At 36.9% G+C, this 23,864-nt stretch overlaps 3 protein-coding genes across 4 annotated transcripts in view; all 3 read right to left on the reverse strand.

The window, feature by feature from the left end:
• Window positions 1-367: 367 nt before the first annotated feature.
• Window positions 368-13,363, reverse strand: jpt1a (Jupiter microtubule associated homolog 1a). Its single transcript, XM_067497427.1, has 5 exons — window positions 13,150-13,363; window positions 11,734-11,876; window positions 3,181-3,278; window positions 2,043-2,070; window positions 368-1,813 (listed from the first exon to the last, which is right to left on the reverse strand). The coding sequence occupies exons 1-5, from the start codon at window positions 13,203-13,205 to the stop codon at window positions 1,689-1,691; spliced, it is 450 nt and encodes a 149-aa protein (XP_067353528.1). The 5' UTR covers window positions 13,206-13,363; the 3' UTR covers window positions 368-1,688.
• Window positions 13,364-14,079: 716 nt separating this feature from the next.
• On the reverse strand, window positions 14,080-17,353 carry sumo2a (small ubiquitin like modifier 2a). Its single transcript, XM_067497428.1, has 4 exons — window positions 17,195-17,353; window positions 15,414-15,545; window positions 15,026-15,097; window positions 14,080-14,561 (listed from the first exon to the last, which is right to left on the reverse strand). Exons 1-4 carry the CDS (start codon window positions 17,213-17,215, stop codon window positions 14,496-14,498), a joined length of 291 nt encoding a protein of 96 aa, XP_067353529.1. The 5' UTR covers window positions 17,216-17,353; the 3' UTR covers window positions 14,080-14,495.
• A 463-nt stretch (window positions 17,354-17,816) lies between these two features.
• gga3a (golgi associated, gamma adaptin ear containing, ARF binding protein 3a) overlaps window positions 17,817-23,864 on the reverse strand; it is a 9,739-nt gene continuing 3,691 nt past the window's right edge. For both annotated transcript variants that reach the window (XM_067497422.1, XM_067497423.1), the window contains 9 exons: window positions 23,668-23,749; window positions 23,406-23,531; window positions 22,357-22,569; window positions 22,138-22,220; window positions 21,608-22,026; window positions 20,434-20,738; window positions 19,695-19,864; window positions 19,457-19,567; window positions 17,817-19,260 (listed from right to left, as the gene is read on the reverse strand). In XM_067497422.1, the coding sequence (XP_067353523.1) occupies window positions 19,150-19,260; window positions 19,457-19,567; window positions 19,695-19,864; window positions 20,434-20,738; window positions 21,608-22,026; window positions 22,138-22,220; window positions 22,357-22,569; window positions 23,406-23,531; window positions 23,668-23,749 (1,620 nt within the window). In that variant the 3' untranslated portion in view covers window positions 17,817-19,149. The remainder of the gene's footprint in view (window positions 19,261-19,456; window positions 19,568-19,694; window positions 19,865-20,433; window positions 20,739-21,607; window positions 22,027-22,137; window positions 22,221-22,356; window positions 22,570-23,405; window positions 23,532-23,667; window positions 23,750-23,864) is intronic.

The following is a 23,864-nucleotide window of genomic DNA, read 5'->3' on the forward strand; positions in this document are numbered from 1 at the left end:
CATGCCAAACATCAAGGAAAAAATTAACAAAAGACGACAATGTTTTTAAAGCACACGGCGGTCTATTCATCAAATAGGCTATGTTCCGGATTGCCAGGCCAAATCAACTAGTTAACAGTCTGACATAATGTTATACATTACATTTTCACATGGAAATGCAGATACGGTCCATATTATTCCTTATAACGAACTAAAAAAAATTGGTCTCTCTTTTTCAAGCTAAAAATAGTAATACAAAATTGGTACAACAAAAAAGCTTAAAAATGTCTAATAAAAATATTTGCAAGTTGAATCAATCAATCTTATAACATCTCCAAGTACCATACATTTAATAGACCAGTCAAAAAGAAACACAGCACATACATACTATGGTCAAAACAGATTTTTAATGTTCATTTCCACTTGTGCCATTTCTTGATTTCAAATTTCTGCAGTGATTTACATCCAGCAACAGTAAATGGTATAGGATGCAAACAGACATGTCTTGCATCATAACACCTTAAAAACACACTTTAAGGAAAAACATTTCATGTATGACAGTTGGCTGACACAGCAGTCACACACCTGACTCAAGACAGAAGCAGAAAGGACTTGTGATCTGGATAATGTCAAATTAAATATACAGAGAGACGGTTTAAGGGTAAAACACAGAAGAAAAGAATGAGTTGTCTTAAGGTCACTTGTCAAATCTAGGATGGGTTTACCGGAAACACTTTTGTGTCCAGATGCAGGACCAACAACATTCCATTGAATGGCAATGAACAACTGGCTGTTGGTGATACTGGTAGCATTAGTTAGGGGAAACCCAGCCTTGTTTGATGTTGTAGCCTAACACACCAATAGGCACACTTTATTACAGAGTAAATTTTGCCTATAAAAACAAGGGTCACTATAAATCAGCACTGGGTTAACTATAAACCAAGGGTCGTAGTTCCAATATAAAAAAGGCTTTCTCCAATTCTGTTACCTGACATGGGACCCGGATTACACATCTGAAGACAACTGTTTGCAGCCTTCAGATGACAATGTAATTTATGTGGCTTCTATGTGGACAATAATACTATAAGCAGTAGAAGGATTCCAACATCATGCAACAACAACACAACAATTATTCCACCAAAACCAGGAAGTTATAAATAAACAAACAAAACAAACAAACCAAAAAAAAGAATCTTCACAGTTCCATATCTTCTCACATTCATACGTTACAGACCAGACGTGCATGCAAGATGAGTCAAAACTGAATGCAGTGCAAAAGTGACAGCATTTTTCTTTGCTTGTGTTCTAGAGACTGCATGTATATTTAACAGCTTGTGCTGTTGCAATAAAGTTAGGGGAGGCGTATCATTGGTTGTTATGAGAAAGGTGATCCTTGTACCCTTTCTGGCAGATTTAATGCACTGTAGGGGCAAAGGCAGACTTTGAACCTTACACATACAAATACATAAAGTGCTTCTGTCAAAAAAACAAAAACAAAACAAACAAAAAAACAAAACAATAAAAACAGTACAAAACGGCTTTCAAAAAAGAGGTATCAAAACAATGCACTTGGGGATGTGGAGGATAATGCTGCCTGTTGAACATCAGGATTCCTGTGGCACAGACAAATGAGCGGATTTTCTTATTTGAAAGAAAAAAAACATGAGTTCAGAAACAGGTGGAGGTAAAGAGGGGTAGTTAGCCATGATTCAACCCAGGATGAGACTGGACTTTCCACCAGGGGGATTCCTGCGGCCAGATGGTAGTCCTACAGCTGCTTCCTCAGCTGCAGGAGCCTCTTCTGGAACTGCTTCAGGATCTGCAGCACTGCTTTCTGTACACAAAAAGGAGAAAATCGAAAGAACAGAAAATGAAGAAAAAAGAAAAAGCATTTTGAAGCAAGGGTGAATACCTATGTCTATATCTATGCCTTTATAGGTTTTGACACACTAAAACAATTTGTGGACATTAACTTTTAAAGTGAGTATTTAAGTAAAAAAAGTCAAATTGTATTATTAATATTTATTTTATAGCAATATATTAAGCAATTGCTTGGTGCTTACCATTATCACGCACAGAGATTTCTCCATCCTACAAGAGCAAACAGATAAAGTCATTATTTTGACTATATATATCTTCGCATAAAATGATCAACAGCTCTCGGCTTCTCCACAACACTCTAATTTTTATGCGGGCTCGGCACCACAGTGGCCCTTTATGGCTGGATTGGGCCACACTTTGTGGCATGAGACTCGATCTTCCCGCCTTCTGCATCCCAACCTGATGCTCTACCCATTGAGCCACCAGGCCCCTATTTCAACAGCATTCGCATAAAAAAGAAAATTTTATACAGGATAAGATTTACTGATGTCAAAATCTATACAGTTAATACTTACATTCCCCTTCAAAAGTATTGGAATGGCAGGGCTAACTCGTGTCATTTTACTATAAACTGAAGACATTAGAGTTTAAAATTAAGAGAGTATTTACAGTTACGTGCCATTGTTATTACCCCCTTTTTGTGTTAAAATATAATACAAATCCTCTGATCGTAGCAGGTCTTAGTATTAGGCAAATTCAACCTATGAACAAAATGTAACCTTTTTTTCACAGTGCCATTATTTATCAATAAAATGTTTTTAAAAATACTTGCTGTTCTTTCATGCTCTCTTTAAACAGAATAGGCTTTCTCCTGGCATTCCTTCCAAACAAACTGGACCCGTTCAGTCTTCTTCTAATTGTGCTGTCATGGACCTTAACATTTAATTTGCTCATTGAGGCCTGTAGGATCTGACATGTAGCTCTTGGGGTTATTTTGTTTCTCTGAGCATTGCAGTCTGAATTAGGAGTAAATGTGCTGGGATGTGCACTCCGTGGAAGATTGGCAACTCACTTGAAAGCTTTCCAGTTGTGAATAATTTTTTAAGTGGAATATTGAACCCCAGATTGTAATTGGTTTTACAAAAATGTTTTTTCCCCTTTCCAGGCTGATGTACAGAAAATATTGCTTCTCTAAGACCAAGTTGAAAAAGTTATATGTTGTATTTTTGCCTGATAGTAAAAGAGGAACTACCTTTGCACATGTTTATACACTTTGGTAGGCAAAACATAAAATATTTTAAATAATTTATTCCTCAGTTGCTTCCCTGTATGTTTTACTTCATTTTTTTCCACAACTCGTGATCAGAAGCATGATCTTACTGTAGCGGGGACGTCAACAGAGTGGTTGGTGTTGTGGTTTCCTCCTCTCCTCAAAGGGGCTGATGGTTCACCACACAGCACACCTGTAGGCTTCCCACCTAGAAAAACAAGGAGGCATAATGGCTCAGATAGATCAGCACAACTGTGAAACAAGATGGTCGCCTATAAAGTAGAGGATGTTAAGATTAACAGTGTCTCTGGCTAACCTGATAATTTGTTACAAACCTGTGTGATGGTCTATCCACTGGGGATATATATATATAGGTAATTTAACAATATCACAATAGAAAAAACCTATGAGTGTAATTCATGGTCAGTACATAAATCGATCAAGCCATGTGGCTGCAGCTGCACTAATGAACAACTCACTAAGTATAGCTGGATCAACAACAAGCAATCACTACTCTACTAGGTGCTTAGACACTTCTGTCCACTCCAGAAACACAGATCACTGCACAAAATTATTTTGTTGAATTCCAAAAAACCTGGTGTTGTTTACCTGGTGAAACCAGGTTTCTCTAATACCCTACCTCGGTTTTGGAAACCAGCTTTTTCTCTTTATATGAATTAAGAAATCAGCTTGTAATCAGACTGTAACCTGGGTACTTAAGTCCATGTAAAGACATACAATGGGCAGCAAAATTATATTATCAAAATCCCAATATACCATGTTGAATATATAAGAGATAACAAACCCTGCTGCACTCTGCTTCTGCACTTTTTAAGACTTTTTTGAAATACTGCATATAGTATAATAGATTTTTTTTTTTTAAATATTCTTTCCTGTGTGCAGGTCTTTCTGCACACAACTTTCTTAAGCCCCTTACAGTCCTGCACTGCAATTCCGACATTATCCTAAAAAAAAGAAAAAAAAAGAAAAAGAAAAAAGAAACCAAAAAAAAGCACCGGGAACACAAAGATATGGGATTTGGGACAATTAAGAAATTTACTTTACAGCGTGCACATTTTGAAGTTAAAAAACAAGTAGAGGATGAATTTTCATTAGAAGAATTATTAATTATTTTGAGAAAGCAGTGAAAGTAAAAGATCTGAAAACATAACAGCCCCTTTCTCTGTATGAGAGATGGTGGAGCTCAGTTAGGTTTGGATGACCGATCCATGTGTAAAAATAATGTCTCATGCTCCTTGATTGAGTCTGTCACAATTTAAGCCTGGTAAATTCTGTCACTAGAAATATACCTGAACAATCACGGAAGCAAAAGATCCACTGACGGAAAAACATGGTCATTCACTATATTCAGGAAGTCAACTGCTGTTGCAGTTAGGGTTGAATAACTTGTTGCCAGCAGAGACATAATCACTGCAGTATTTAAACAATGAAATTGTCTTACCCATCTGCTTAGTTAAATTTAGCCAGGCAGTATATTAATGCACATTAAAACATGGAAGGTATATTTGTTTCATGGAGAAACAAGAGGATTGTGACAGATATTTTAATACTTGCGTCCATTGGCTTGAAGAATAACATACCTAGAATTACTGCTAAACCTGTGGAGCAGGATATTAGAAAAATTAAAATATCATGGTACACAACGAAATTGGCAGAATCTTAAAAAATACTGTCACACAACTTTTTGTTAATATGACCCAGCACTAACAAATATCTCCATATATATTTCTTCAATCATACAGAAAATCTACAATATTTGCTATACCTTCAGCTTTCGAATATACTAAATTAAGATTAGATATCCTTAAGTGACATTACATTTAACATTCAGTGCACTGTTCAGCAGTAAACACAAACCTATAAACAGATTAACTCAAATACTTTACATCAAAATATGTTATTTAATTTTACTTGTAATAAGTTAACATTTTAGCTCATCATGGTGGTATTTCTGGACATCAGATGATCACAAGAAACAGAGGTATATGCTTATCTACACAAATCCATCTCTACCTAGTTACAGATTGAACACTGAGAAAATGCTTTTGGAAAAAATGTGTGGCATATTTGATACATGATTTTAGCTGTGGACATTCATGTGCTTCATTATGGGGAAATTAGAAATATCAGGGAAAGTTTAAAGGTCTCATAAGAGGAACAAAGGACAATTTCAGTCCACTGACGACATTACATAAAGTCATGACCCACATTAAGCCAAACCATGTTTTTAAATACAATGCTCCCACACACAGAATAACTTCCTGCAGTGCTTTAGGGAAATTTCAGATATTTGTTGCAGTTCTGTATAGTTCTGATAGTTTCACTTTTATAAAAAATGTCATCCTCACAATAATTCTATTCATCTAACTAATTTATGCAGTCATGTCCTGTTGTGTAGAATTTATTCTTCTGAGCCCTTGTGGAAAAGCACAATCACAATCTGTATAGTTTGTGTCTCTGTCTCTCTAATGTGGGTCATGATGGGAATACATTCCTTTTTAATACTCGTTCAGTCATACTGTCTCTTAAAAGGTTCCTAAGCAACTAAACTGCAAAGGTAAAACATTTTGTAGTGAACATTTGATGTTTGGATGATAGCCCACTGCAATTTGTTTTTGGAATGACAGAAGTGATACATTTCACTACAGACAGGTACAAAAAAGGTATATCACAGAAGTATAGTGGTGAGCTGACAGAGCACAGTGCTTTAATACAAAAGATTTCAGTTTGGTTTGACTCCAAGTTTTTCACTATTAAGCCATAAACAGCAAGGATTTATTAAACAAATTAGTTATGCAGTTGTTTTCCCTATGGCCTAATATTAGAATCAACTTTAAAAACATGGATCTCTCTTCTGAAGTGATCACGGTTCACATGTTGCCTCAAAAATTGCATTAAGTCTAAATTTCAGTCTAGCAGTTTATTCAAATTAAGTCTAGAAATTTGACCCATTATTCTCAGCCCTTTGAGTTCCACACTGTCTACTGCCCCGCTCGGTCTGGGTCTGAGAAGAGCCAGTTCAGTAATGATAGTGTAGACTTTGAGGCTCAATCTGTTTAATTTCTATTCTGCTGCTGCTTGCATAACTTTTTATATTTTTAAAAGCAAGAAATTCCCTATTTCAATTTAGAAGATGTAGCTTATTGATTTATATTTATATATTTATTGTGGCTGTAATCTCATGATCCTCTCCACTCTGTCAAGAAACAAGCAACTGATGTCGAGCCTTATTCACAGAGAGGCAAAGGCTCTTGTTTCAGCAGTTTGCCACTGGCTGATGTTTATATCACTTAAAAAATTATTTTGGAAGCAATTAAGTGTGGAAGATAAAAGCTGGTATCAGAGAGGAAAATGCTGCTGCTGGCTATACTACCCAAGTCACTGCTGTCAATGAGCTCATCATTATTGGCCAGTTTTTATTTTACGTTCAATGAAAGCACAATCCAAACGAACACAAAGTGGCAGCAAGAATCTAAGTTTTAAAAAGTCCACTGAGTTTGTGCTGTGTATGAACCTGCTGCATCATTTCTCTTGCTTCTTTCACTTCACTGTTTCCTCCTACATTCTATCATCTGGGATTCAATTATTACAGGAATAGGTTATTGTGTGTACAGCATGTAGTTCAGTGTTGTTCACCTCAGTGGGGTTCATTTTTAATCATAAAAATAATTTGAAGCTGTTTATACAGAATGATAACTGCCTTTATTTATCATGTGTTAGTAAACTAACCAGACACAAAAGAGGGCTGGAGTCCCCACCTATCTATATCCACGGCCTACCTCTACCCATTTTGAAAAAGTAACCTAATTTATATCGAATGCCAACATGACAGAATATTTAAATTAAAATTTAAATTATAAAAATAACTAACAAATTTCTAATTAAAACTATGATTTAAAAAGTTACCATGGGTAGTCTGATATGTCAGATTCATACTTAAGCAAAAGTAAATTACATTGATTGAATGTTTATGTGTGGACTTAAGTCATATAAATCATATTGCCAGACCTAATACATTTCACATCTAGTTTCTAGTTTTATGCAACTAGTTTCAGTTCTGTGCATCTGTCTGACCATGGGCCCCCCCCCCCACACACAAACACTACGAAATGTTCCCTGTATGTATTAATATTAAGGTGCGAATAATTGTGGGAGATAAGAAGAGGAAAGAAATGTCAGAGAGAATGTGTTAAAGTTGTAATATGCATTGCCCACAACCATGTCATTTTGTTAAACATCCTATGTAGGTGTTAGTGTTTGTCACTGATAAAAACAGAAGAGGATTTTTTTGTTTCAGCTGATTTGCATGGACCTTTAACATTGTCTCAAGAAACATGCATAGTAAAGTGGGTATATTAAAAAAAATCCCTTTCAGCTAGATTATTTTAATGCAGGTTACAAAATACAAGTGAAAGAAATAAATAGCATCCACTGTGAAAATTAATGTCCATCTCTGCCCAGGCTCCCAGGCTGTCTCTGCCTGGGTCAGGTTGTTCCTCCAAAGAGGAGGCCTGGAGAAGGAAACTGGGAAGAGAGGCTGCCAAGAGGCCAGTGACAACTTTGAAGGAGTTACAGGACTTCATGGCAAAAAGTCATCATTTTTTGGAAGAGTGGGAAAACACTGCTCTATTTATGTAAGCAAAGTTGGTGGGAAATTATTCCAAATCCAAACAGATTCAAGGTTGTAACTAAAGTTAAAGGCAGTTCTACAAAGTTTTATAGGCATTTAGAAACCATAGTTTCCTATGTGGGTGGTGAGGGGGCTGGAGCCTATCCCAACTGCCATTGAGCAAGAGGCGGGCTACATTCTGGACAGATCTGCAGTCTATCGCAGGGCCACAGAAAGACAACCATTCACACCTACGGGCAATTTTAGATTCACCAATTACCCTAAAATGTTTTTGGACTGTGGGAGGAAACCAGAGTACCCAGAGTAAACCCACACAAGGACAGGGAGAACATGCAAACTCTGCATTGAGTAAATCAAAACGGGAAAAATCATGTTTGTGTGTGTGTATTAATTCAGGCTGTAAAACAACAAAATGTGAACTGCTGAAAGTGGGTGATTCTTTCCTATACCCACTGTGTGGATTGATGACTGTATAAAGCTGCAACAATCAGCTTTAGGCGTCCCAGAAAAACAATATTTAGGTTGCCCATAAATTAGACAATAAGTCAGTAACTATAAAAAAAAATTAATGCAGTTGACCTACATTCATAAAAATAAATTTTTAATTAACATTAATTTCATAGATTTCAAAAATTATATGTCACCTCATTTGTTTTGTTGTCATTTTAATAGCTAAAACTTCTTGATATAACCTTTCTGATTTATAAACCATGGCTTTGGTAACAACAGTCTAGGTCAATGCCAGCTCAATGGCATTTACCATAAACATTACTCACAAAAAGTTAGTGATATTCAACTTTCGGGTGAAATATGGGAAAAATGTAAAAAGAACAAGCTACAGTAATATTTACACACACACACACACACACACACATATACACATATATAATATATATATATATATATATATATATATATATATATATATATATATATATATATATATATATATATATATATATATATATACACACACACACACACACACACACACACACACACACACACACACACACACACACACACACACACACACAGATCTCAAACAGTGATGGATATACCACAACAAATAATGTCAATGTCTGATTAACTTGTCAATTGTTAGGTGTCGTCTTGGTCTCATGATGTCAAATGGGAACAGCACAATGAGAGAAGACTGATTAATACAAGCTGTCACTGAACCAGAACATTTAGTAGTCGATTCATGTATCAGACACAATCTATGAATCACAGTCTGATTCTTGCAGTTAATCACCTTGTTACAGAACAGCATGTTAAGCAATAAGTACTGACACACTGAATAGTTGGACATGTGCATTCAAGTGTTTAAAGAACGTCAAATTCAATTTCACCAGTAAAGTTTATATTGCATTTTAGGTGCATTCTGAAATTTCACCCAAAGGTCGAATATCCATGCCTGGGGATCAAAGGGACTACCTTCTGAGTGCAGCCCCCTACATTGTAATCTAATAAATTATACAAAAACTATTACATCTGATGTTGTATGTTAAAACCAACTACATTAATGAAATTCAAACAAAGCCAGATGTGGATAAAGCTGCCAAACAAAGTTGATTCAGTTACATACAATAGGTTGTCACTTTTCGAGATTTCCCCAAATGATACATACTTAACAGCACTGTTGCAACATTGTTGCTTCCCTTTCTTTGACACACTTGCTTTATTCTTCATTCTGACAACAAGAACAAGTAATAAATTGCCTCTTGGGGGGTGGGGGGGCTTCTGAGTTTTAACTGATAATTGCCCCACAGCAAGCTGAGAGCGGCAATTCTGGGCTGCTCCATCTGTACATGTAACACTCCTAAGGTTTACAGTACAAGAGTTTAAGTATTATCACAAAAATTAACTATACTGCAGCCTGTATGTAAAAAAATTGTAGCACAGTTTTTAAACTAGTGAGAGGAAACATATCTTACTCACCACAATTGAGTTGTGTGCTCCAAAATGTGTGAACTTGTTTAATATGTTTTCACCTTTCCCAGACACTTTAAGCCCCCAAATTCTTTCCACACTGAGCGCCCGTCCTCAAGGACAGCCCATATTTTTTGGGATATTACAAGTAGTCCCACACTGCTTATTATAATTTGCTTGTTAGGGAATGGAGACTGGCCGAATGAGGACTCTGCTTTCTGCCATTTTCTCAATTGTAAATGTGAGAGGGCTGCCAGTTGCTGAGTGGGGGTGTAGGTCAGATTCTCCTTTTGGCTGCTTTTTTCTATTACCAGTAATAGGCAAATAACCATAATGTGATAATTATCTATCTACAACCATAACATGATATACTGTGAAACCAGTATAATGCTGCAGTCACAATCCTACAGCAGTTACACTGTGAGGTTGTCATCCACAATCACAATTTTGTCGCAGGCTATCTTTGGGTTCAAGACTGTGATAACGGGCATCTCTGTCAGAGTGCAAAGTAGGACCATTGAGTGGTTCACATTTAAGATTCTTGTGGTGGTGGGAAAAAGACACTGTATATATTACATGCTAAACCAGTAAACATGTAACAAAATAAATTATTTATTGATTGTGTTCTATTGGTTTATGTTTATACATTTACAGTTTACTGACTTCATTTAGAACAACAATTTGATTTACTAAAATTTTAATAACATTTGAACTAGGAGATTATGAAACTGAGGTAAGATCAGCTGATGTTTTTATTAGAATCAACTTAGAATGTTCCATTATGATGAGCCTTGCATCATAAAGGCAATCTTTTGCACAGTGGTGTTGTGTTAAAGCCTTGATCACTATGAACAGGCAGTAAGAAAACAAACAGACAACATATTTGAAATCATGGTATTAATTCCACTGACAGGTGATCTGGGCTGCTGATTGACATTTAAAGCAACAATCTAGTAGAGGAGTTGTAGAGTGGCCGTTGCCTTAATTCTGAAGGTTTTACACTAAATTATGTTTTGATTTAATCTTCAGTGTTCAAGAACAGGAACCATTGTATTTTGTGTTTAGCCTAACCTTTTTTGTCTGTCCACAAAACAGGGTTTGTTTATAAGCTGCTATTGTAGAAAATGATGAATTAGTTAAGTATGATACCGAGGATAACCTATTGATACTTGTTATTATAACTTTATAGTCCGGTTACCTTCCAACATATAAATGTTTTCATATTGCATAATGCAAAGATGAACCCAAGAAAAGTATTACTGACCATTTTGTCACTCTTAAGACGAAATCTGAATTGACCAATATAATTTTCAGTATTATAAATTATTTCAGCTTTTTTTTTTCTTAAATGGAATTATTACAAAATCATTACAATTACATGCTCGCATCACTTTTACTTACTATAATCTTTCATTTCCCCCTTTACAGAAACACTGTTCTGTGTATTTGTCTGTCCATGTGTTCTTAGAGGGACCCTTTGGAAAACCCCACACTGAAGGAAAATAATCAACCACCAAAGTTCTGTCACAAAAGTGACATAATAGGGAAACCCATATTCATGTTTTTTCCTTGAAGTGTTTTATCAGCGAATTAATATTGAAAAACGTATTTCTCTTTTCTAATTCTATAGTAAACCATGTAATATAACAAAGACTTGAGCTCAGCTCAAACGGACATGAATACTTCCAAAGTCTTAAGAGAATGTATAATTAGTAGACAAATGTCAATTGAAACAGAAATCGGGGATATTATTTGGACCTGGTTACGTTGAGAAGCCACATTGGAGACATGAAATGCTATTCTTAATTATTCAGCTGTCTATGATTTTAAGTAGCCCAGGGAGGCAGAATGACTTTTTTATCCAGCAGTAAGAATAACAGTAACCTGAAGAAAAAAGCAATAAAAAAAGTAATCTTTAAAACACCAGAAACAACATTCTTAATCGTGTCCCTTGTTATCATTAGTTTTGTGCTCTGCTTTTAAATTTATGTTACACAATTCACAGACGTTGAGGTAATGGATAAGCGTTATAGCCTGTTACTGTAAAGCAATACATTTTTACAGGTGAGATATTGTGTACCTGGTGGGTTGTTCCTTCGATTAGCATACGGATCCTCTGGTTCAGCAAAAACACTGGAGGCCATCTTGTTTTTCCGGACGGGAGGTTTCTCCTCATCCGCACCCAGCGAAATGTTGGAACCACCTCCAGGAGGGCGCAAGACCCTGGAAAAAGAAATGGTCAACACGGTTACTGAAAGGGTGATCTCATTCCCTGACTTTTCTAGAGCTTAATTTCTCCATTCATTTCACTAAATTACTCAACAATTGAAAAAGCATTCCGTATGATGTGGCTGTGTGGACTTAACCTGTTGGCTACCATTGTTCCAACTGCAGAGCATACAAGGCAGTTTCAGATATCTTATCTGAGCTAAAGTTATAACTGCTGTTATTTGTAACAATGATCAGACACCATTATTACAGAAGTTATTATTTTGTAAACCCGGTATGTAACAAGAGTAGGTTAAATATTAAGAACTCCTTTCTCTATAATGAAAAACAGATTAACAGGACTACTGATTTCAGCATCTAAAATTACCTCCATAAAGACTGGAATTATTTTTGTATTAGTCTGCATTTATAATTAGGTAAATCTAAGTCGCAATTATCATTTGGATGTTTTTTGTTTTTTTTTACAGTTATACATGTATACTTTTCTGTAAAACTGAGAGTGGCAATTCACAGTTATGCTTTCACATTATGGTAAGTTTGTTGGACTAAGCTATTTTTGTTTTTTGCAATTAAATGCATTATTCTTGTGACGATATGATGTATCCAAACAACTATTAACGTTATTACAGTTTTTTTTTTCATAACTAGTATAGCAATGTGTTGGTTTCCCTTCATCCTGCAGATGGAAAATCCATACATAAAACCACACAAGACAACACACATGCTCAGATTAATGACAGGTGTGGCCAGCTGTAACATGGGCATCGGTCGCCTAAACATGGCCATATGCAGAGCAGATTAAAGGATGTCCTCACCGATCAGCCACGGTGCCCACACTCAGCTGGAATAACATTTATTATGCGTATTTTTCAGAAAATAAGTAAGAATAACTAAAGAAAGGCATGTGGATTTCAAAGGCCTACGGAGTGAACGCTGGGTATCGGGTCGTCTAGCGTGGAGCCGCTTACTGGCTAAGCGGCTTCTCTATACAAAAGGGAGGATGCGTGCGTGCTGTCTTGCTAGCTAGCTAACGTTAAGGTGTGGTACCGAGCTTTCTCTTGGCATCGTCTTCCACTGCCTAGTTTTACGTACATTTGAAGCACTTTTAACAGCAATAACGGACAGGGGCTGCAACAAAAATATCTTAAATTTGACGTTAACCTAAATAGCGTTGAAGGTAGGGGCAACGTATGAGGATGCAGGGCTTAATGGCATCATGGTGGCTAACGTTAACGGGTTACGGAACGGTCTGAACGACGCTTTTTACCTGGAACTGCTTTTAGCACCGGGCTCCATCCCTTGATATGTCGTGGTTGTCGTCATTTTTGCACAAGTCGTAAAATAGTAAGAAATCTGACAGCACACAAACGAATTAAACGTTGATTTGCAGCACTTCACGGCCTCATCATTGTCTAACCCGCTGTTTTCTAATAATCAACCTGCTGCCTCCAGTCTGAATGGACCAATGTCAAAGTAACCAGAGGGAGATGTCCAACTTCCGGTGAAAATTTCATAATAAAACAAGCAAACGTGAGAAATAAAAGTTATGGCATACGTACGTTATATCAAATCATATGTATAAATCAGTCAATTTATTTTAGGAATACTTGACTCACAGCTAAGGTCTGCACAACCTCGTATTTAAAGAAAAGTGACATGTAGGACGTATAATTTGGAGGTAAAAACTGTTTCCGGCATGTCTCTTGCTCGTCATATTTCTGGCCGGTTTTTCACAGAGATAGGATGGAACAGAAATGGTAAAAATCAAGTCGTCTACAAGTAAACAGCTCCTTATTATAGGCACATTTATCAAGACTGTTATTAAATAAAAAACTTATGTAATAAACACATACATGACGAGCATGTATTGTTTGATTTAATTCAGCTAAATGTTTACTTTAACGAATTCTACGAAAATATCCTTGAGTGCCATTTTAAACAAACCAATCTTGTGTGTGCTGCTAACTTGCAAGGGGTAAAATCATCAAGTAAAACCATTTGATCATTTAATCAAAAGACCAATGTATAAATGTCCCATACTTGAGACAGAACACCACCTTTATTACCAAACTTGCCAATTTAGATTCTGTAAATATCCATCCATTAACTGCTTATCCTGTTCAGGGTCACAGGGAAATGGAGCCTATCCTTATTGTCAATGGACGGTAACTCCTTCATTGAAATGACAGAGACGAACTTTAAAAAAAAAAACTCAGTTTATTCCAACAATACATTTTCATAACAGCAACATGTCAGTGAATTTACTTGACAACAATAACAAAATTCCATCTGAATCAAAACCTCAATGGCATAGGTATATAAAAAAGGACCAAGGAATTTTTCCAAAACCTTACAAATAAAGACAAGAAAATTTCTTCGGCACATTATAGACTCACTGCAGCTTACAAGTTGTCTACACTGCACAGTTCGGATTTGTTTACATATGAATGCCAGTGTGATAAAATCTTTCTAAACCAACTGTGCTGCTGCCTTTAATCATTTTGTAAATGTATTCCACTGGATAGTATCAACACTGGTCATGGGCATTTGAAGACATAACAAACATGTTCAGGGATGATAAGGGGAGGTAGGGATGTTTGTAATAAACAGTCTTTAAAGAGAAGAGCCTCCGGTTTGCTGTTGGAACACATCAATCGTATCTTCATCCTCCATTTCTAGCTGTAAAAAAAATTCAAATGTCATTTGAGGGTCTGGAAAAACATGACTGGGTGGAAACAGTCAAACCTAACTTGAGGCCCCAACAATTGAAATAAACAAGACGTTTTGCTTTTAGTACCTGTTCTATGGACATAAAGAGCCACCTTCAGGAATGATTGGCTTGTTACAGTGCTTTATCGCTACACAATAATAATACTGTAACACAATGCAAATACTGGACAATGCCAGTATGAGAGCAGTCTTAGGTGTAAAGTTTAAGAGTCTTCATAGTAGATGTTGGAGGAGGTGCTGTTTACATACACCCAAAAACTGAAATTTATAATAATAGATATATAGTATATTTGTTTCATCATATGCCTTATTAAATAATCAAATGACATAAAAACTGATAAAGCTAAAAATCCTAGTCATGTACATGCAGTCTACTAGTGCTCATATGTAGGCTGAAGAGGGCAAAGTATTACCTGCGAGGGTGTGTCCGTTTCATTGATAGGCTGACCATCAAATCGAAATCGTATTTGTCTCATTGACAGACCCTGTGCGGACAGGAAGTGAAAAAAACTTTTAATACTTGCATTTTGTTGAGCAGACCCCTTGCAACTTTGTAGGCCCAAATTTGGGTGGCAGCTAGTCAGAGGCTTGCAAAAGTTTTCTTTAACCAAGCCTCGAGATTGTCACATAAATGTTACCTAAGGTATTAAATACTAATAAATGCAATGATGGGTATCACAGCGGTATCAGAATTTCATGACATATGATATGAACAATACCACATTTTGGACTCTTCCCTTATTTGGCTAAGTCACCCTGGATACCTTAGACCTGTGGTAATTTTTTTAAGAGCATTCTCACCTGCCGTTCACAATAAGCTTTCATCAGTTTGCTGAGAGGGGTGTGCCTTTTGATCTTGAACTGGACGACTGAGCCATCCTGCCCCGCAACCTTCAGGTTAATGTGCTCATTGTTTTCTGTTTTCACTCCCTCCTTAAAACAGAGAAAATGACTTTAAATTACTATTTGAACAGTGATGCATACAAGAATAGACATACAAGAAAAACATACAAGAATTTTGTTAAAAATTGGCCTGTCCCTTCAAAGGGCGCCACAGCAGAACTTGTTCCGCACGTTGTTTTGGCATGAGTTTTTACGCCGGATTTCCTTTCTTATCAGGGGTCGGGACAGGGCACCAAGGTAGCCCTTGTGGTGGCTGGGCGGGGCCACACCGGGTGGGATGGGATTGTGCATCCCAACCTGATGCTTTACCACTGAGCCACCAGACCCTTTCAAAAATTTTGTTAAAACAACATGAAAATAAATCCATAAAGACAATGCATTTCTGGATCTCTACAGTTACACAATTTCAAGTCATAAGTGTAGATATCTGAAATGGTATTTTGATTAGTCATAATATAAATTGTAGATGTCCATAGTCTTTTTTTTTTGTCCTTTTATCTTATCCCGTGAGTTCAGGGTCGCCACAGCAGAACATTGTCCGCATGTTGATTTGACACAGTTTTTACCTTTATTTTTTTATTCAGAATTAAATTAGGGATAAGTGGAAGGTCGTTTTCTTTCCCACTTTGGATATCTGAAAATAAAAAAATTGAATTTTTGATACATGAAATTGTAGGATTTCCTAGTAAAAATGCTACTGCAAACAGGTTTTGGAAATCTAAAAGTGTTTTTTAATTAGGAGAATTAAGTTTCATATGTCTGCATTGTTTATTAAGCATAGCCATTAAATGTTAAAGCGGCTACTAATAATTTATAGAGGTCTTTAGTTTTCACTAGTGAAATCAAAGTTTTAGCATTAGATGTGTTAAAACACAAATGCTACTAGTAAAAATGTGATTGTGCATATTTTTATTTAATATTCTGAGCACATTTAAATTGGGAATACAATTCTGACTAGGACAGGTACAATCTAGGGTTCAATTACAGGTATTTTAAAGTGTGGATCGCTATAACGTTGAAACCGCCTGCCCGGGAGACAGTATTAGCCAGCGTTCACAACGATTTTAACAACATCAACGTTGGGGTTAGCATTTAGCATTAGGCAAGTCTATTCACAATGGCCTGTTTTTAAAGGCCTAGCCAAGACGGACAATACACGCAGCACTATCATACACATTTATCTCGATACAACGTTATCTGAGAAAGATCTGGTGATGAGCAGACTATTTTATGCGGCTTCCATTATTGGTTTATTGGTTTTGCCCCGGTAAATCACTTCGTCCTGTGTGTTGTAAGTTAGCTGCATTAACAGTAAATGCTAACGATACAATTAGTACATACGATCTCGATACCTGGACAAGCTATGGCCATTTGTAACACGCGCGCTGCTAACACTCGTAACAATTTAATAGCGTTAATAAAGACCATTTAGAAAAGCCAGATTTTCCCTTTCAGCCGGGAAACGTTAGCTACGTTAGCTTATTATGCTAAGGTAATGGTTAGCCGGATAGGTCGCTAACACGGCCACTATGGTTTGTGCTGTTAGCATCCCATGTAAATAAACGACCGCTAGCGAATTTGTCGCACAGACTGCTTTTTAATTATGTCATCGCCATAGATGTTGCACACGGATTGGGCGCACACTGTAAACAACCCTCCGTGCAAAACACGCTGCTCACCTTGGGTTTTTCGTCTGCCATGGCTGCCGCTGTCTGTCTGCGCCTGTGCTGCTGCGGCTGCGCTGTTTGGCGCGCCACTTTGCGCCCGCTGCCGTGGACGGAGCTGCGCCAGATCAACAGAGTGCAGTGCAGTGCTCAACACACCTTAGTTCCAATGCATGCTACATTCCTGATATTACAATTAAATAGATATTTGTAGAGAAAAAAAAAACGTTAAGACCAAAAGAATGTAAAACTATAGGTACTATAGGCACTTTGCTTATTCTGACCTTACAAACAAAACCAATAAAAAAATTTATCCCACACCCGATCATAAAATATTATTAAATATTATTATTATTAAATAACTTGGCTCAAGTTTGACCAGCAACAACATAAATACACTGATTACGTTAATATATTAGCAACAAAAACTTAAGAACAGATCATTCTACTGCTTAATTTTAATAGTTTGTTGCTTAGTTATGTAGGACTTTCACTAATAAATTATTTTAAACAGTATTTTGACTGAAGCAAATATTCTGATTATAATCGACATCCTCATGAAAATACACCCAACAATGCTGTTTCTACACCGATATCAATTTTTAAACACTGACAAATGACACAAAGTGTGAAAATTATAATACAAATAGACACGTCATTCTTTATTTTTCCATGCACAGTAAAGCTTTTTCGAAAAATATGAATTAACAAATTCATTTAATATTTAAGACAAATAAATAATTTCATAACAAATATGAAGACACTCTCCTATATAGCACAATTCTCCCCAAAAAGACAAAAATAAAGTCAGTTGTAATATTTTAAATTACAACCAAGGGATTTACCCTTAATATATCTTCCCAAGGCTTACTCAAACAAATATTCGCCTAATTTAATAAAAGACTCCACCAAAAGCTAAACATTAACAGCTGACTCAAGTAAAATAACATACTCCTCCTTTCCACAACATGGTATGAAAGCAGGAAAAAGGGCAAAGCTCATTTAATAAATTTCAACAATTTTTCTCTTTTGGGGTTAAATTAACAGGGGATCTGCACTTCCTTAACCACACCCACTTCCCGTATACAGTTAATGCTTTCACATTATAGTTCATGTTGTACCAGTTAAAAGGGTGCCGTCTCGTTTTGCAGAAAGTACGTTTTATATTAATACACTATTCAGAGCCCCCTCCCAAAAAATATTTTTACATAATGTTGCATACTATGAATTGTCTGAATATTTGGTAACACAAACCTCCCTTATGGCAATACTGAAAGTGTCTATCATAAGAAAAGTATGCAGAAGAAATACATTTGTCGACCTCAATATCCTACAGCAAGTTAATCAATCTAATTACCTTCCACACCAAATTAAATAAATAATACACTCATGACAATAAATACTGAAAACCTAAAACATATTACAGGAACACTGAGCTATGAGTTAGTATAGACCAGAGTTTAGGAGAACAGTAAAAGTTTTCACTAGTAAATGTGTCATATGACAAGATGTCAGCTAGGAGTAGTGTGCCTGTAGGAGTCAATGTGCTTCCTACAGTCAAATAATGTGAAATGCAGTTTGGGGTTACATGGTCATGTGACCCTAGCTTCACAACACTCCTCAACAAAAGTATTTCAGTTCTATATTACGACTGCCTGGCAAAAGTGCAAGTATTCTCCAATCAGATATGACTGATAAATAAAGTAAATATCAACATTTAAATGAGAGCAAAGGGTATAATCGTAGTAACAATCTAACCATCACTCATGCTCAAACAGGTCAAACTACTTGCTACTGCACCATACTGACTACCTCTGGTCCTGTTCCAGATGGATGTATACTAATTCAGTGGGTCATCTCTAGCAGAAACACTTCTTCAAGGTCCATTAAATTTTAAGAACTCTAATCTGCAATGACCAACTAAATTGTTAGTGTTGTATTGTCCGTCCGTCCTCAAAAGGCAGGCAGAGCTATAGTGCCCCCCACCTGTCGGCAGGCGGGAATTCATTCACTTCCCCTACTTCTGTGTGTGGCTGCTCTCCCAGCGTGAATGTCAGTTTGTATCTCATCCGAACCTTTTCCTGCGAAACACATACACAAGCACACACTCAGTATGACAGTTTTTCTTCTAAACACACAATCTTCCGTTCCGATAATGTCACCGATCCTTATATCCTCAAAGCAAGACTGTATAAAAGTGGCAATAATGTGCCGCAGTGAGTAAGTGATGTATTAATAAATACAGGAACTCCAATCAACATCCGGGCTTTGCTCTACCTTGAGAGGATTGGCAAGTAACATGACCTGAGTGATGGCAGCAGGAGGAAGGATGGGGTTAAAAGGAGCCAGCTCTGTCCCTGAAGGTGGCTGCAGTCTCACTTTCATGGTCTGAAGAGTTGACAAAACAAACATCCTCATTAAAAAGAAGCAGCCATGTACTTGATTAAAATATAATATACACTGGTTCACTTCTTGTGTGCCAACAGTGATATCACTGTTGCAAAGCAGGATTTACCTTAGGGACAGCAGCCTGCAGAACTATGTTCGTGACTGGCAGTGGGGCCGTGTTAAGCATGGATGCCACCATCACCAGTACATCAGGTCTGCCTGGGGGACAATCGGTGGCAAAGTGCAGCAAAACACGGACACCATTTTTGTCATATGCTGTAACGGGACACACCTTACCTAACACACACACACACACACACACACACACACACACACACACACACACACACACACACACACACAGAAAAGGAAAACATGATTATGTAAGTTGTTATGCTGTGATAATTACTTGCAGACCCCAAAAATAATGTAATTGTTATAACTGAGGATAATATCACTCAGCTCTTTTCAAGTTAGTCACTGTTGCCAGAAAGTGACAATGGTGTGAAGTTCAGTTTTCAAACCACCACTCCATCTCAAATACGGAAGGAGTGGTTATTTCCTGAATAGAAGTATTTTCAGGAATGACATAATAACATCTCGTAGCATTGAATTCAATTTAGTAATTATCTTCTCTACAGGATATTGTATCAAGGTAATGCAGGCAAAATATCCCTACAGACTGCAGCCAATTCCTAGAATCACAATAGTTGTCAAAGAATTTTTTTTACTGCATTTACATGCAGTAGATGAACTTTAAGGAAATAGCACTGATTGAAATCTGACTCAATGTGTTTTCATTGTAGCAAAAAAATTTTTAATTCTTAAACCATACACATAGATAAATCTAATTTCCTGGAACTCACTTGGCTTGATTGCATCCAAAGGGACGACGATATTTGCCAGGGAAACTTCCTGTCCTCTACCTGAACAGTGATTGTGTCCTGGACTAGCCTGTCTAAGAGGGAGGATGGGGGACAGAGAGCGTAAAACAGGGCTGTCATCTGCCAAAATCTTCATAGGCGGAGGAGTGGGCCCTCTTTGCATCCCTCCCGTGAGCACAGATGTGGATGTGGCAGAGAGGGTATCAAGACCAGAAGACAGGGTAGCAGGAGCAAGGAGATCGTCACTTTTTATTAGCAAGCCACCACAGACTGTGACATCAGGTTTACTGGGGAGATAATTCATAATGGTAAATCGAAACCCTGATAGGTTACACAAACCTTAAAGATATCACACACAAACACTGATAACCTATTCAATTTCATAAACAGCTGCTGAGTGAAATTACTGCAAGTCAAACAGTTTCAGTTTAGTTAGTATTTGTACACACATACACTATATGCACATCATTTTACAGTGCTTGAAACAAACAGGGCGTCTTTAGAAGCAACATGTTATTTTACTCGCATTTCTCACCAACAGTACTGAAACCACTGAATTTACCATCATGCAAATTAATTACCCTGACTAAACTTACCTAACTTATCCATCCTTTCTCCATTTTACAAATAACCAATCTCAATTAGTTTCGCCCATTCTATCTTTTGTGATTCTGTTAAATTTAACAAGAGAGTTTTTACCATTTTAACCATTTTTATGGCAGTTAGTACTCATTTGTGGAATGCAAAGGCACTTGGCTTCACATTAACAAAAAACAAACTCTCAGCCACCTGACAATCTGAACAATTAACTGGAATACATTTTTTAAATGATCATTTAGTCTTGGCATGTTGATCAAACCTGGATGATACAAAGTGTCCTTGTCTTTTAAAATCAAATCTGGAAATTGACAGCATTCTACGAATATTTATAAATGCATTTTATCCTCAGGTCTAAGTAATATTGCTTTGTTACAGCCAACAAAGTACTGCTCACCTGCAAACAGGAAAATTTGTAGTTCCACTTGAAATTGTTAGAAAGCAAAACCAAGAACTTATTTAAACACAACAGTGGGTAAAAGTGACTTTCACTTAAGTGTTTTACATACCCACTCAGGTCAATCCCCAATTTTATTGTCATACCACAAGAACTACTCACTATTTAGGGCTGCTCAGATCCAGCAAGGCAAGGTCCTGAAGATTGTGACTGAGAGAAGCTGAAGAAGAGTGTGAAGTTCCAAATGAAGTGGAGACCTCATGCGCAACAACTTGGGCATCTAAGGAAGCCGTTGAGGCCATGCTGAAAGACTGAGAAAAAGCAGCTGGCAATGGGGATGTCAAAGCTGAACTGATTGGCTGTGGGCATAGGACAGATTTTGTTGAAAAAGATTCTGCAGAAACCGGAGTTGTGGAGTAGACAAGGCCAGGGAAGCCCGAGGCAGATGCTGTTGTGGAGTAATTAGTAGTAGCAGCTGGGGCTAGTTTTGCAGAGAGGGGATCTGGATAAAGTGAAGGTGTAGAAAATGTAGGACCACAAGGCAAAGTAGTGTCAAAAAGATGCAAATCCTGATGGGAACCCTGGAACACATGATAATTAAAAAACAAAAAACAAACAAAAGAAAAAACATTAGAAATAAATAAAAAAATAAACCTACACATTAGCTGAAATGATCGCGTTAATTTAAATACCTGTATGGATGACAAGTGATTGCTCCGGTTTACAAATGTTGTTACAGTTGATGTGCTTGGAACAGAAACGGTTTCAGCAAGGCCTGTGAATTGACACAATATTTTAAAACACTGTGTACTGTAAATGCAATTTTCTCAAATAGTTTGAGATGTCCATTGCTAAAGGTGTTTAGCGACATTTAGAAAAATAGATTTGTACTCTATTACACTGCATGTTACCTAAAGATAGCAACTCTTCATCCAGCAGAGAAAGTGCTGCACAGGATGTGCTAGGACTCAAAGACTGAGGCTCAGCACCAGCAGATTCACACAGCAGGCCAACAGGAAAAGACAAAGAAGAGGCCAGGGGTTGCTGCTCTTGTGGTGGGGGGTTCTGAATGTCCAGGCCAACCAGGTCAATCAGGATTTCAGACTGTTTTTTATTGCCAACGCCTGTCAGGTAGAGAAAAAAATAAACAGCATAAAAAAAATTCTGTATCTGTCGACTCATTAGTAATTTAGAAAGAGATGGTTCATCCAAATGCAGCTGCACGTTTGTTAACTGGAACACGGAAGAGAGAGCACATCACCCCAGTTTTAGCATCGCTGCACTGGCTGCCTGTCAATCTCAGAGTTCATTTTAAAATTCTGTTATTTGTTTTTAATTCCTTAAATGGACTTGCTCCGCCCTATCTCTCTAAGTTGCTATATGTGCACTCCCCCTCCAGGTCGCTCAGGTCAGCTGACCAACTGCTCCTGGACGTGCCGAGGACATGTCCGGAAGCTCAGGGGCCCTAATTTGTGGAATGCACTGCCTTTGCAAGTTAGACAGGTCTCCTCACTGTCTATTTTTAAATCAAAGCTGAACTCACTTTTTCTCCCTGCCTTGTGACCCAGTATAAGTGGGTGACTGTACTATTTTATTGTATTTTAATTCTTTCTATCCTTTATTACTTTATGTGTATGTATTTTGGCTTTATCATTTTAAACAGTTAAGCACTTTGCTCAGTTTTTGCTGTTTTTTAAAGTGCTTTATAAATAAAGTTGACTTCAGTTGACCCAAATACAAAAGCAAATCAATATACCTTTATTAAAATTCTGAATAGGCAACCCAGGATATTCAAAGGACAACAAATACTTTTCCGCATTTCAGTAAGTTCTTCAAATTAAACTGGATTTTATGATTAAATGGTTTAATGACTTGTTGAGAATTAAAAAAAAAAAAAAAAAAAAAAAAAAAAACTATATTTCCTGTTCTTAATTGTACAGTCCAATCAGTTCAAATGTACCTTGTCTGGCTGATGTCTGTGTTTGTTGTGCTTCGGCAGTTTCTCCATTGATAGCCTGTCCTTCCACAATCTTCTTATAAGAATTAATGACGTGGGAGAGGTCATCACTGGCCTGCAGGATGTCTCCTGATAAGTACATTTCAAAAGGTTATTCTGGGCTTTTTAGCTTGAGTGCTTCCTCAATTTACTATCTCTAGGCAGAATTAATTTTTATAACGACAGCATATCAGAAACAACAGAGCCAAATCAAAAGGTTTCTTACCCAAGCTGGTGTCATTATCTTCAGTCTCAGTAGCAAGCTGAAACACTGTTTGTCTAAGTTTGTCACAATCACCATACAACTCCTGGAGAAAAATGATTAAAAATGTTTTGCTATATTTACATTTCATTAAGAAACCGTGTATCATTGAACATATAAAGATATGCAATAAATATCACTAGAACTATTGTATTAATTCT

The sequence above is a fragment of the Channa argus genome, chromosome 3, assembly GCF_033026475.1.
Source record: "Channa argus isolate prfri chromosome 3, Channa argus male v1.0, whole genome shotgun sequence".
NCBI classification, from domain to species: domain Eukaryota; kingdom Metazoa; phylum Chordata; class Actinopteri; order Anabantiformes; family Channidae; genus Channa; species Channa argus.

What these genes read in the sequence shown, in the direction of transcription:
- jpt1a (XM_067497427.1), bottom strand. Translation starts at nt 13,205, where the DNA reads ATGACGACAACCACGACATATCAAGGGATGGAGCCCGGTGCTAAAAGC. An exon ending in GGTGCTAAAAGCAGTTCCAG is followed by an intron (nt 11,877 to 13,149) that starts GTAAAAAGCGTC and finishes TTCTTTTTCCAG; the next exon opens with GGTCTTGCGCCCTCCTGGAG. An exon ending in AATCTCTGTGCGTGATAATG is followed by an intron (nt 1,814 to 2,042) that starts GTAAGCACCAAG and finishes TTTTGTGTACAG; the next exon opens with AAAGCAGTGCTGCAGATCCT.
- sumo2a (XM_067497428.1), bottom strand. Translation starts at nt 17,215, where the DNA reads ATGGCAGACGAAAAACCCAAG. An exon ending in AAGCTTATTGTGAACGGCAG is followed by an intron (nt 15,098 to 15,413) that starts GTGAGAATGCTC and finishes CTGTCCGCACAG; the next exon opens with GGTCTGTCAATGAGACAAAT. An exon ending in AAACGGACACACCCTCGCAG is followed by an intron (nt 14,562 to 15,025) that starts GTAATACTTTGC and finishes TTTTTTTTACAG; the next exon opens with CTAGAAATGGAGGATGAAGA.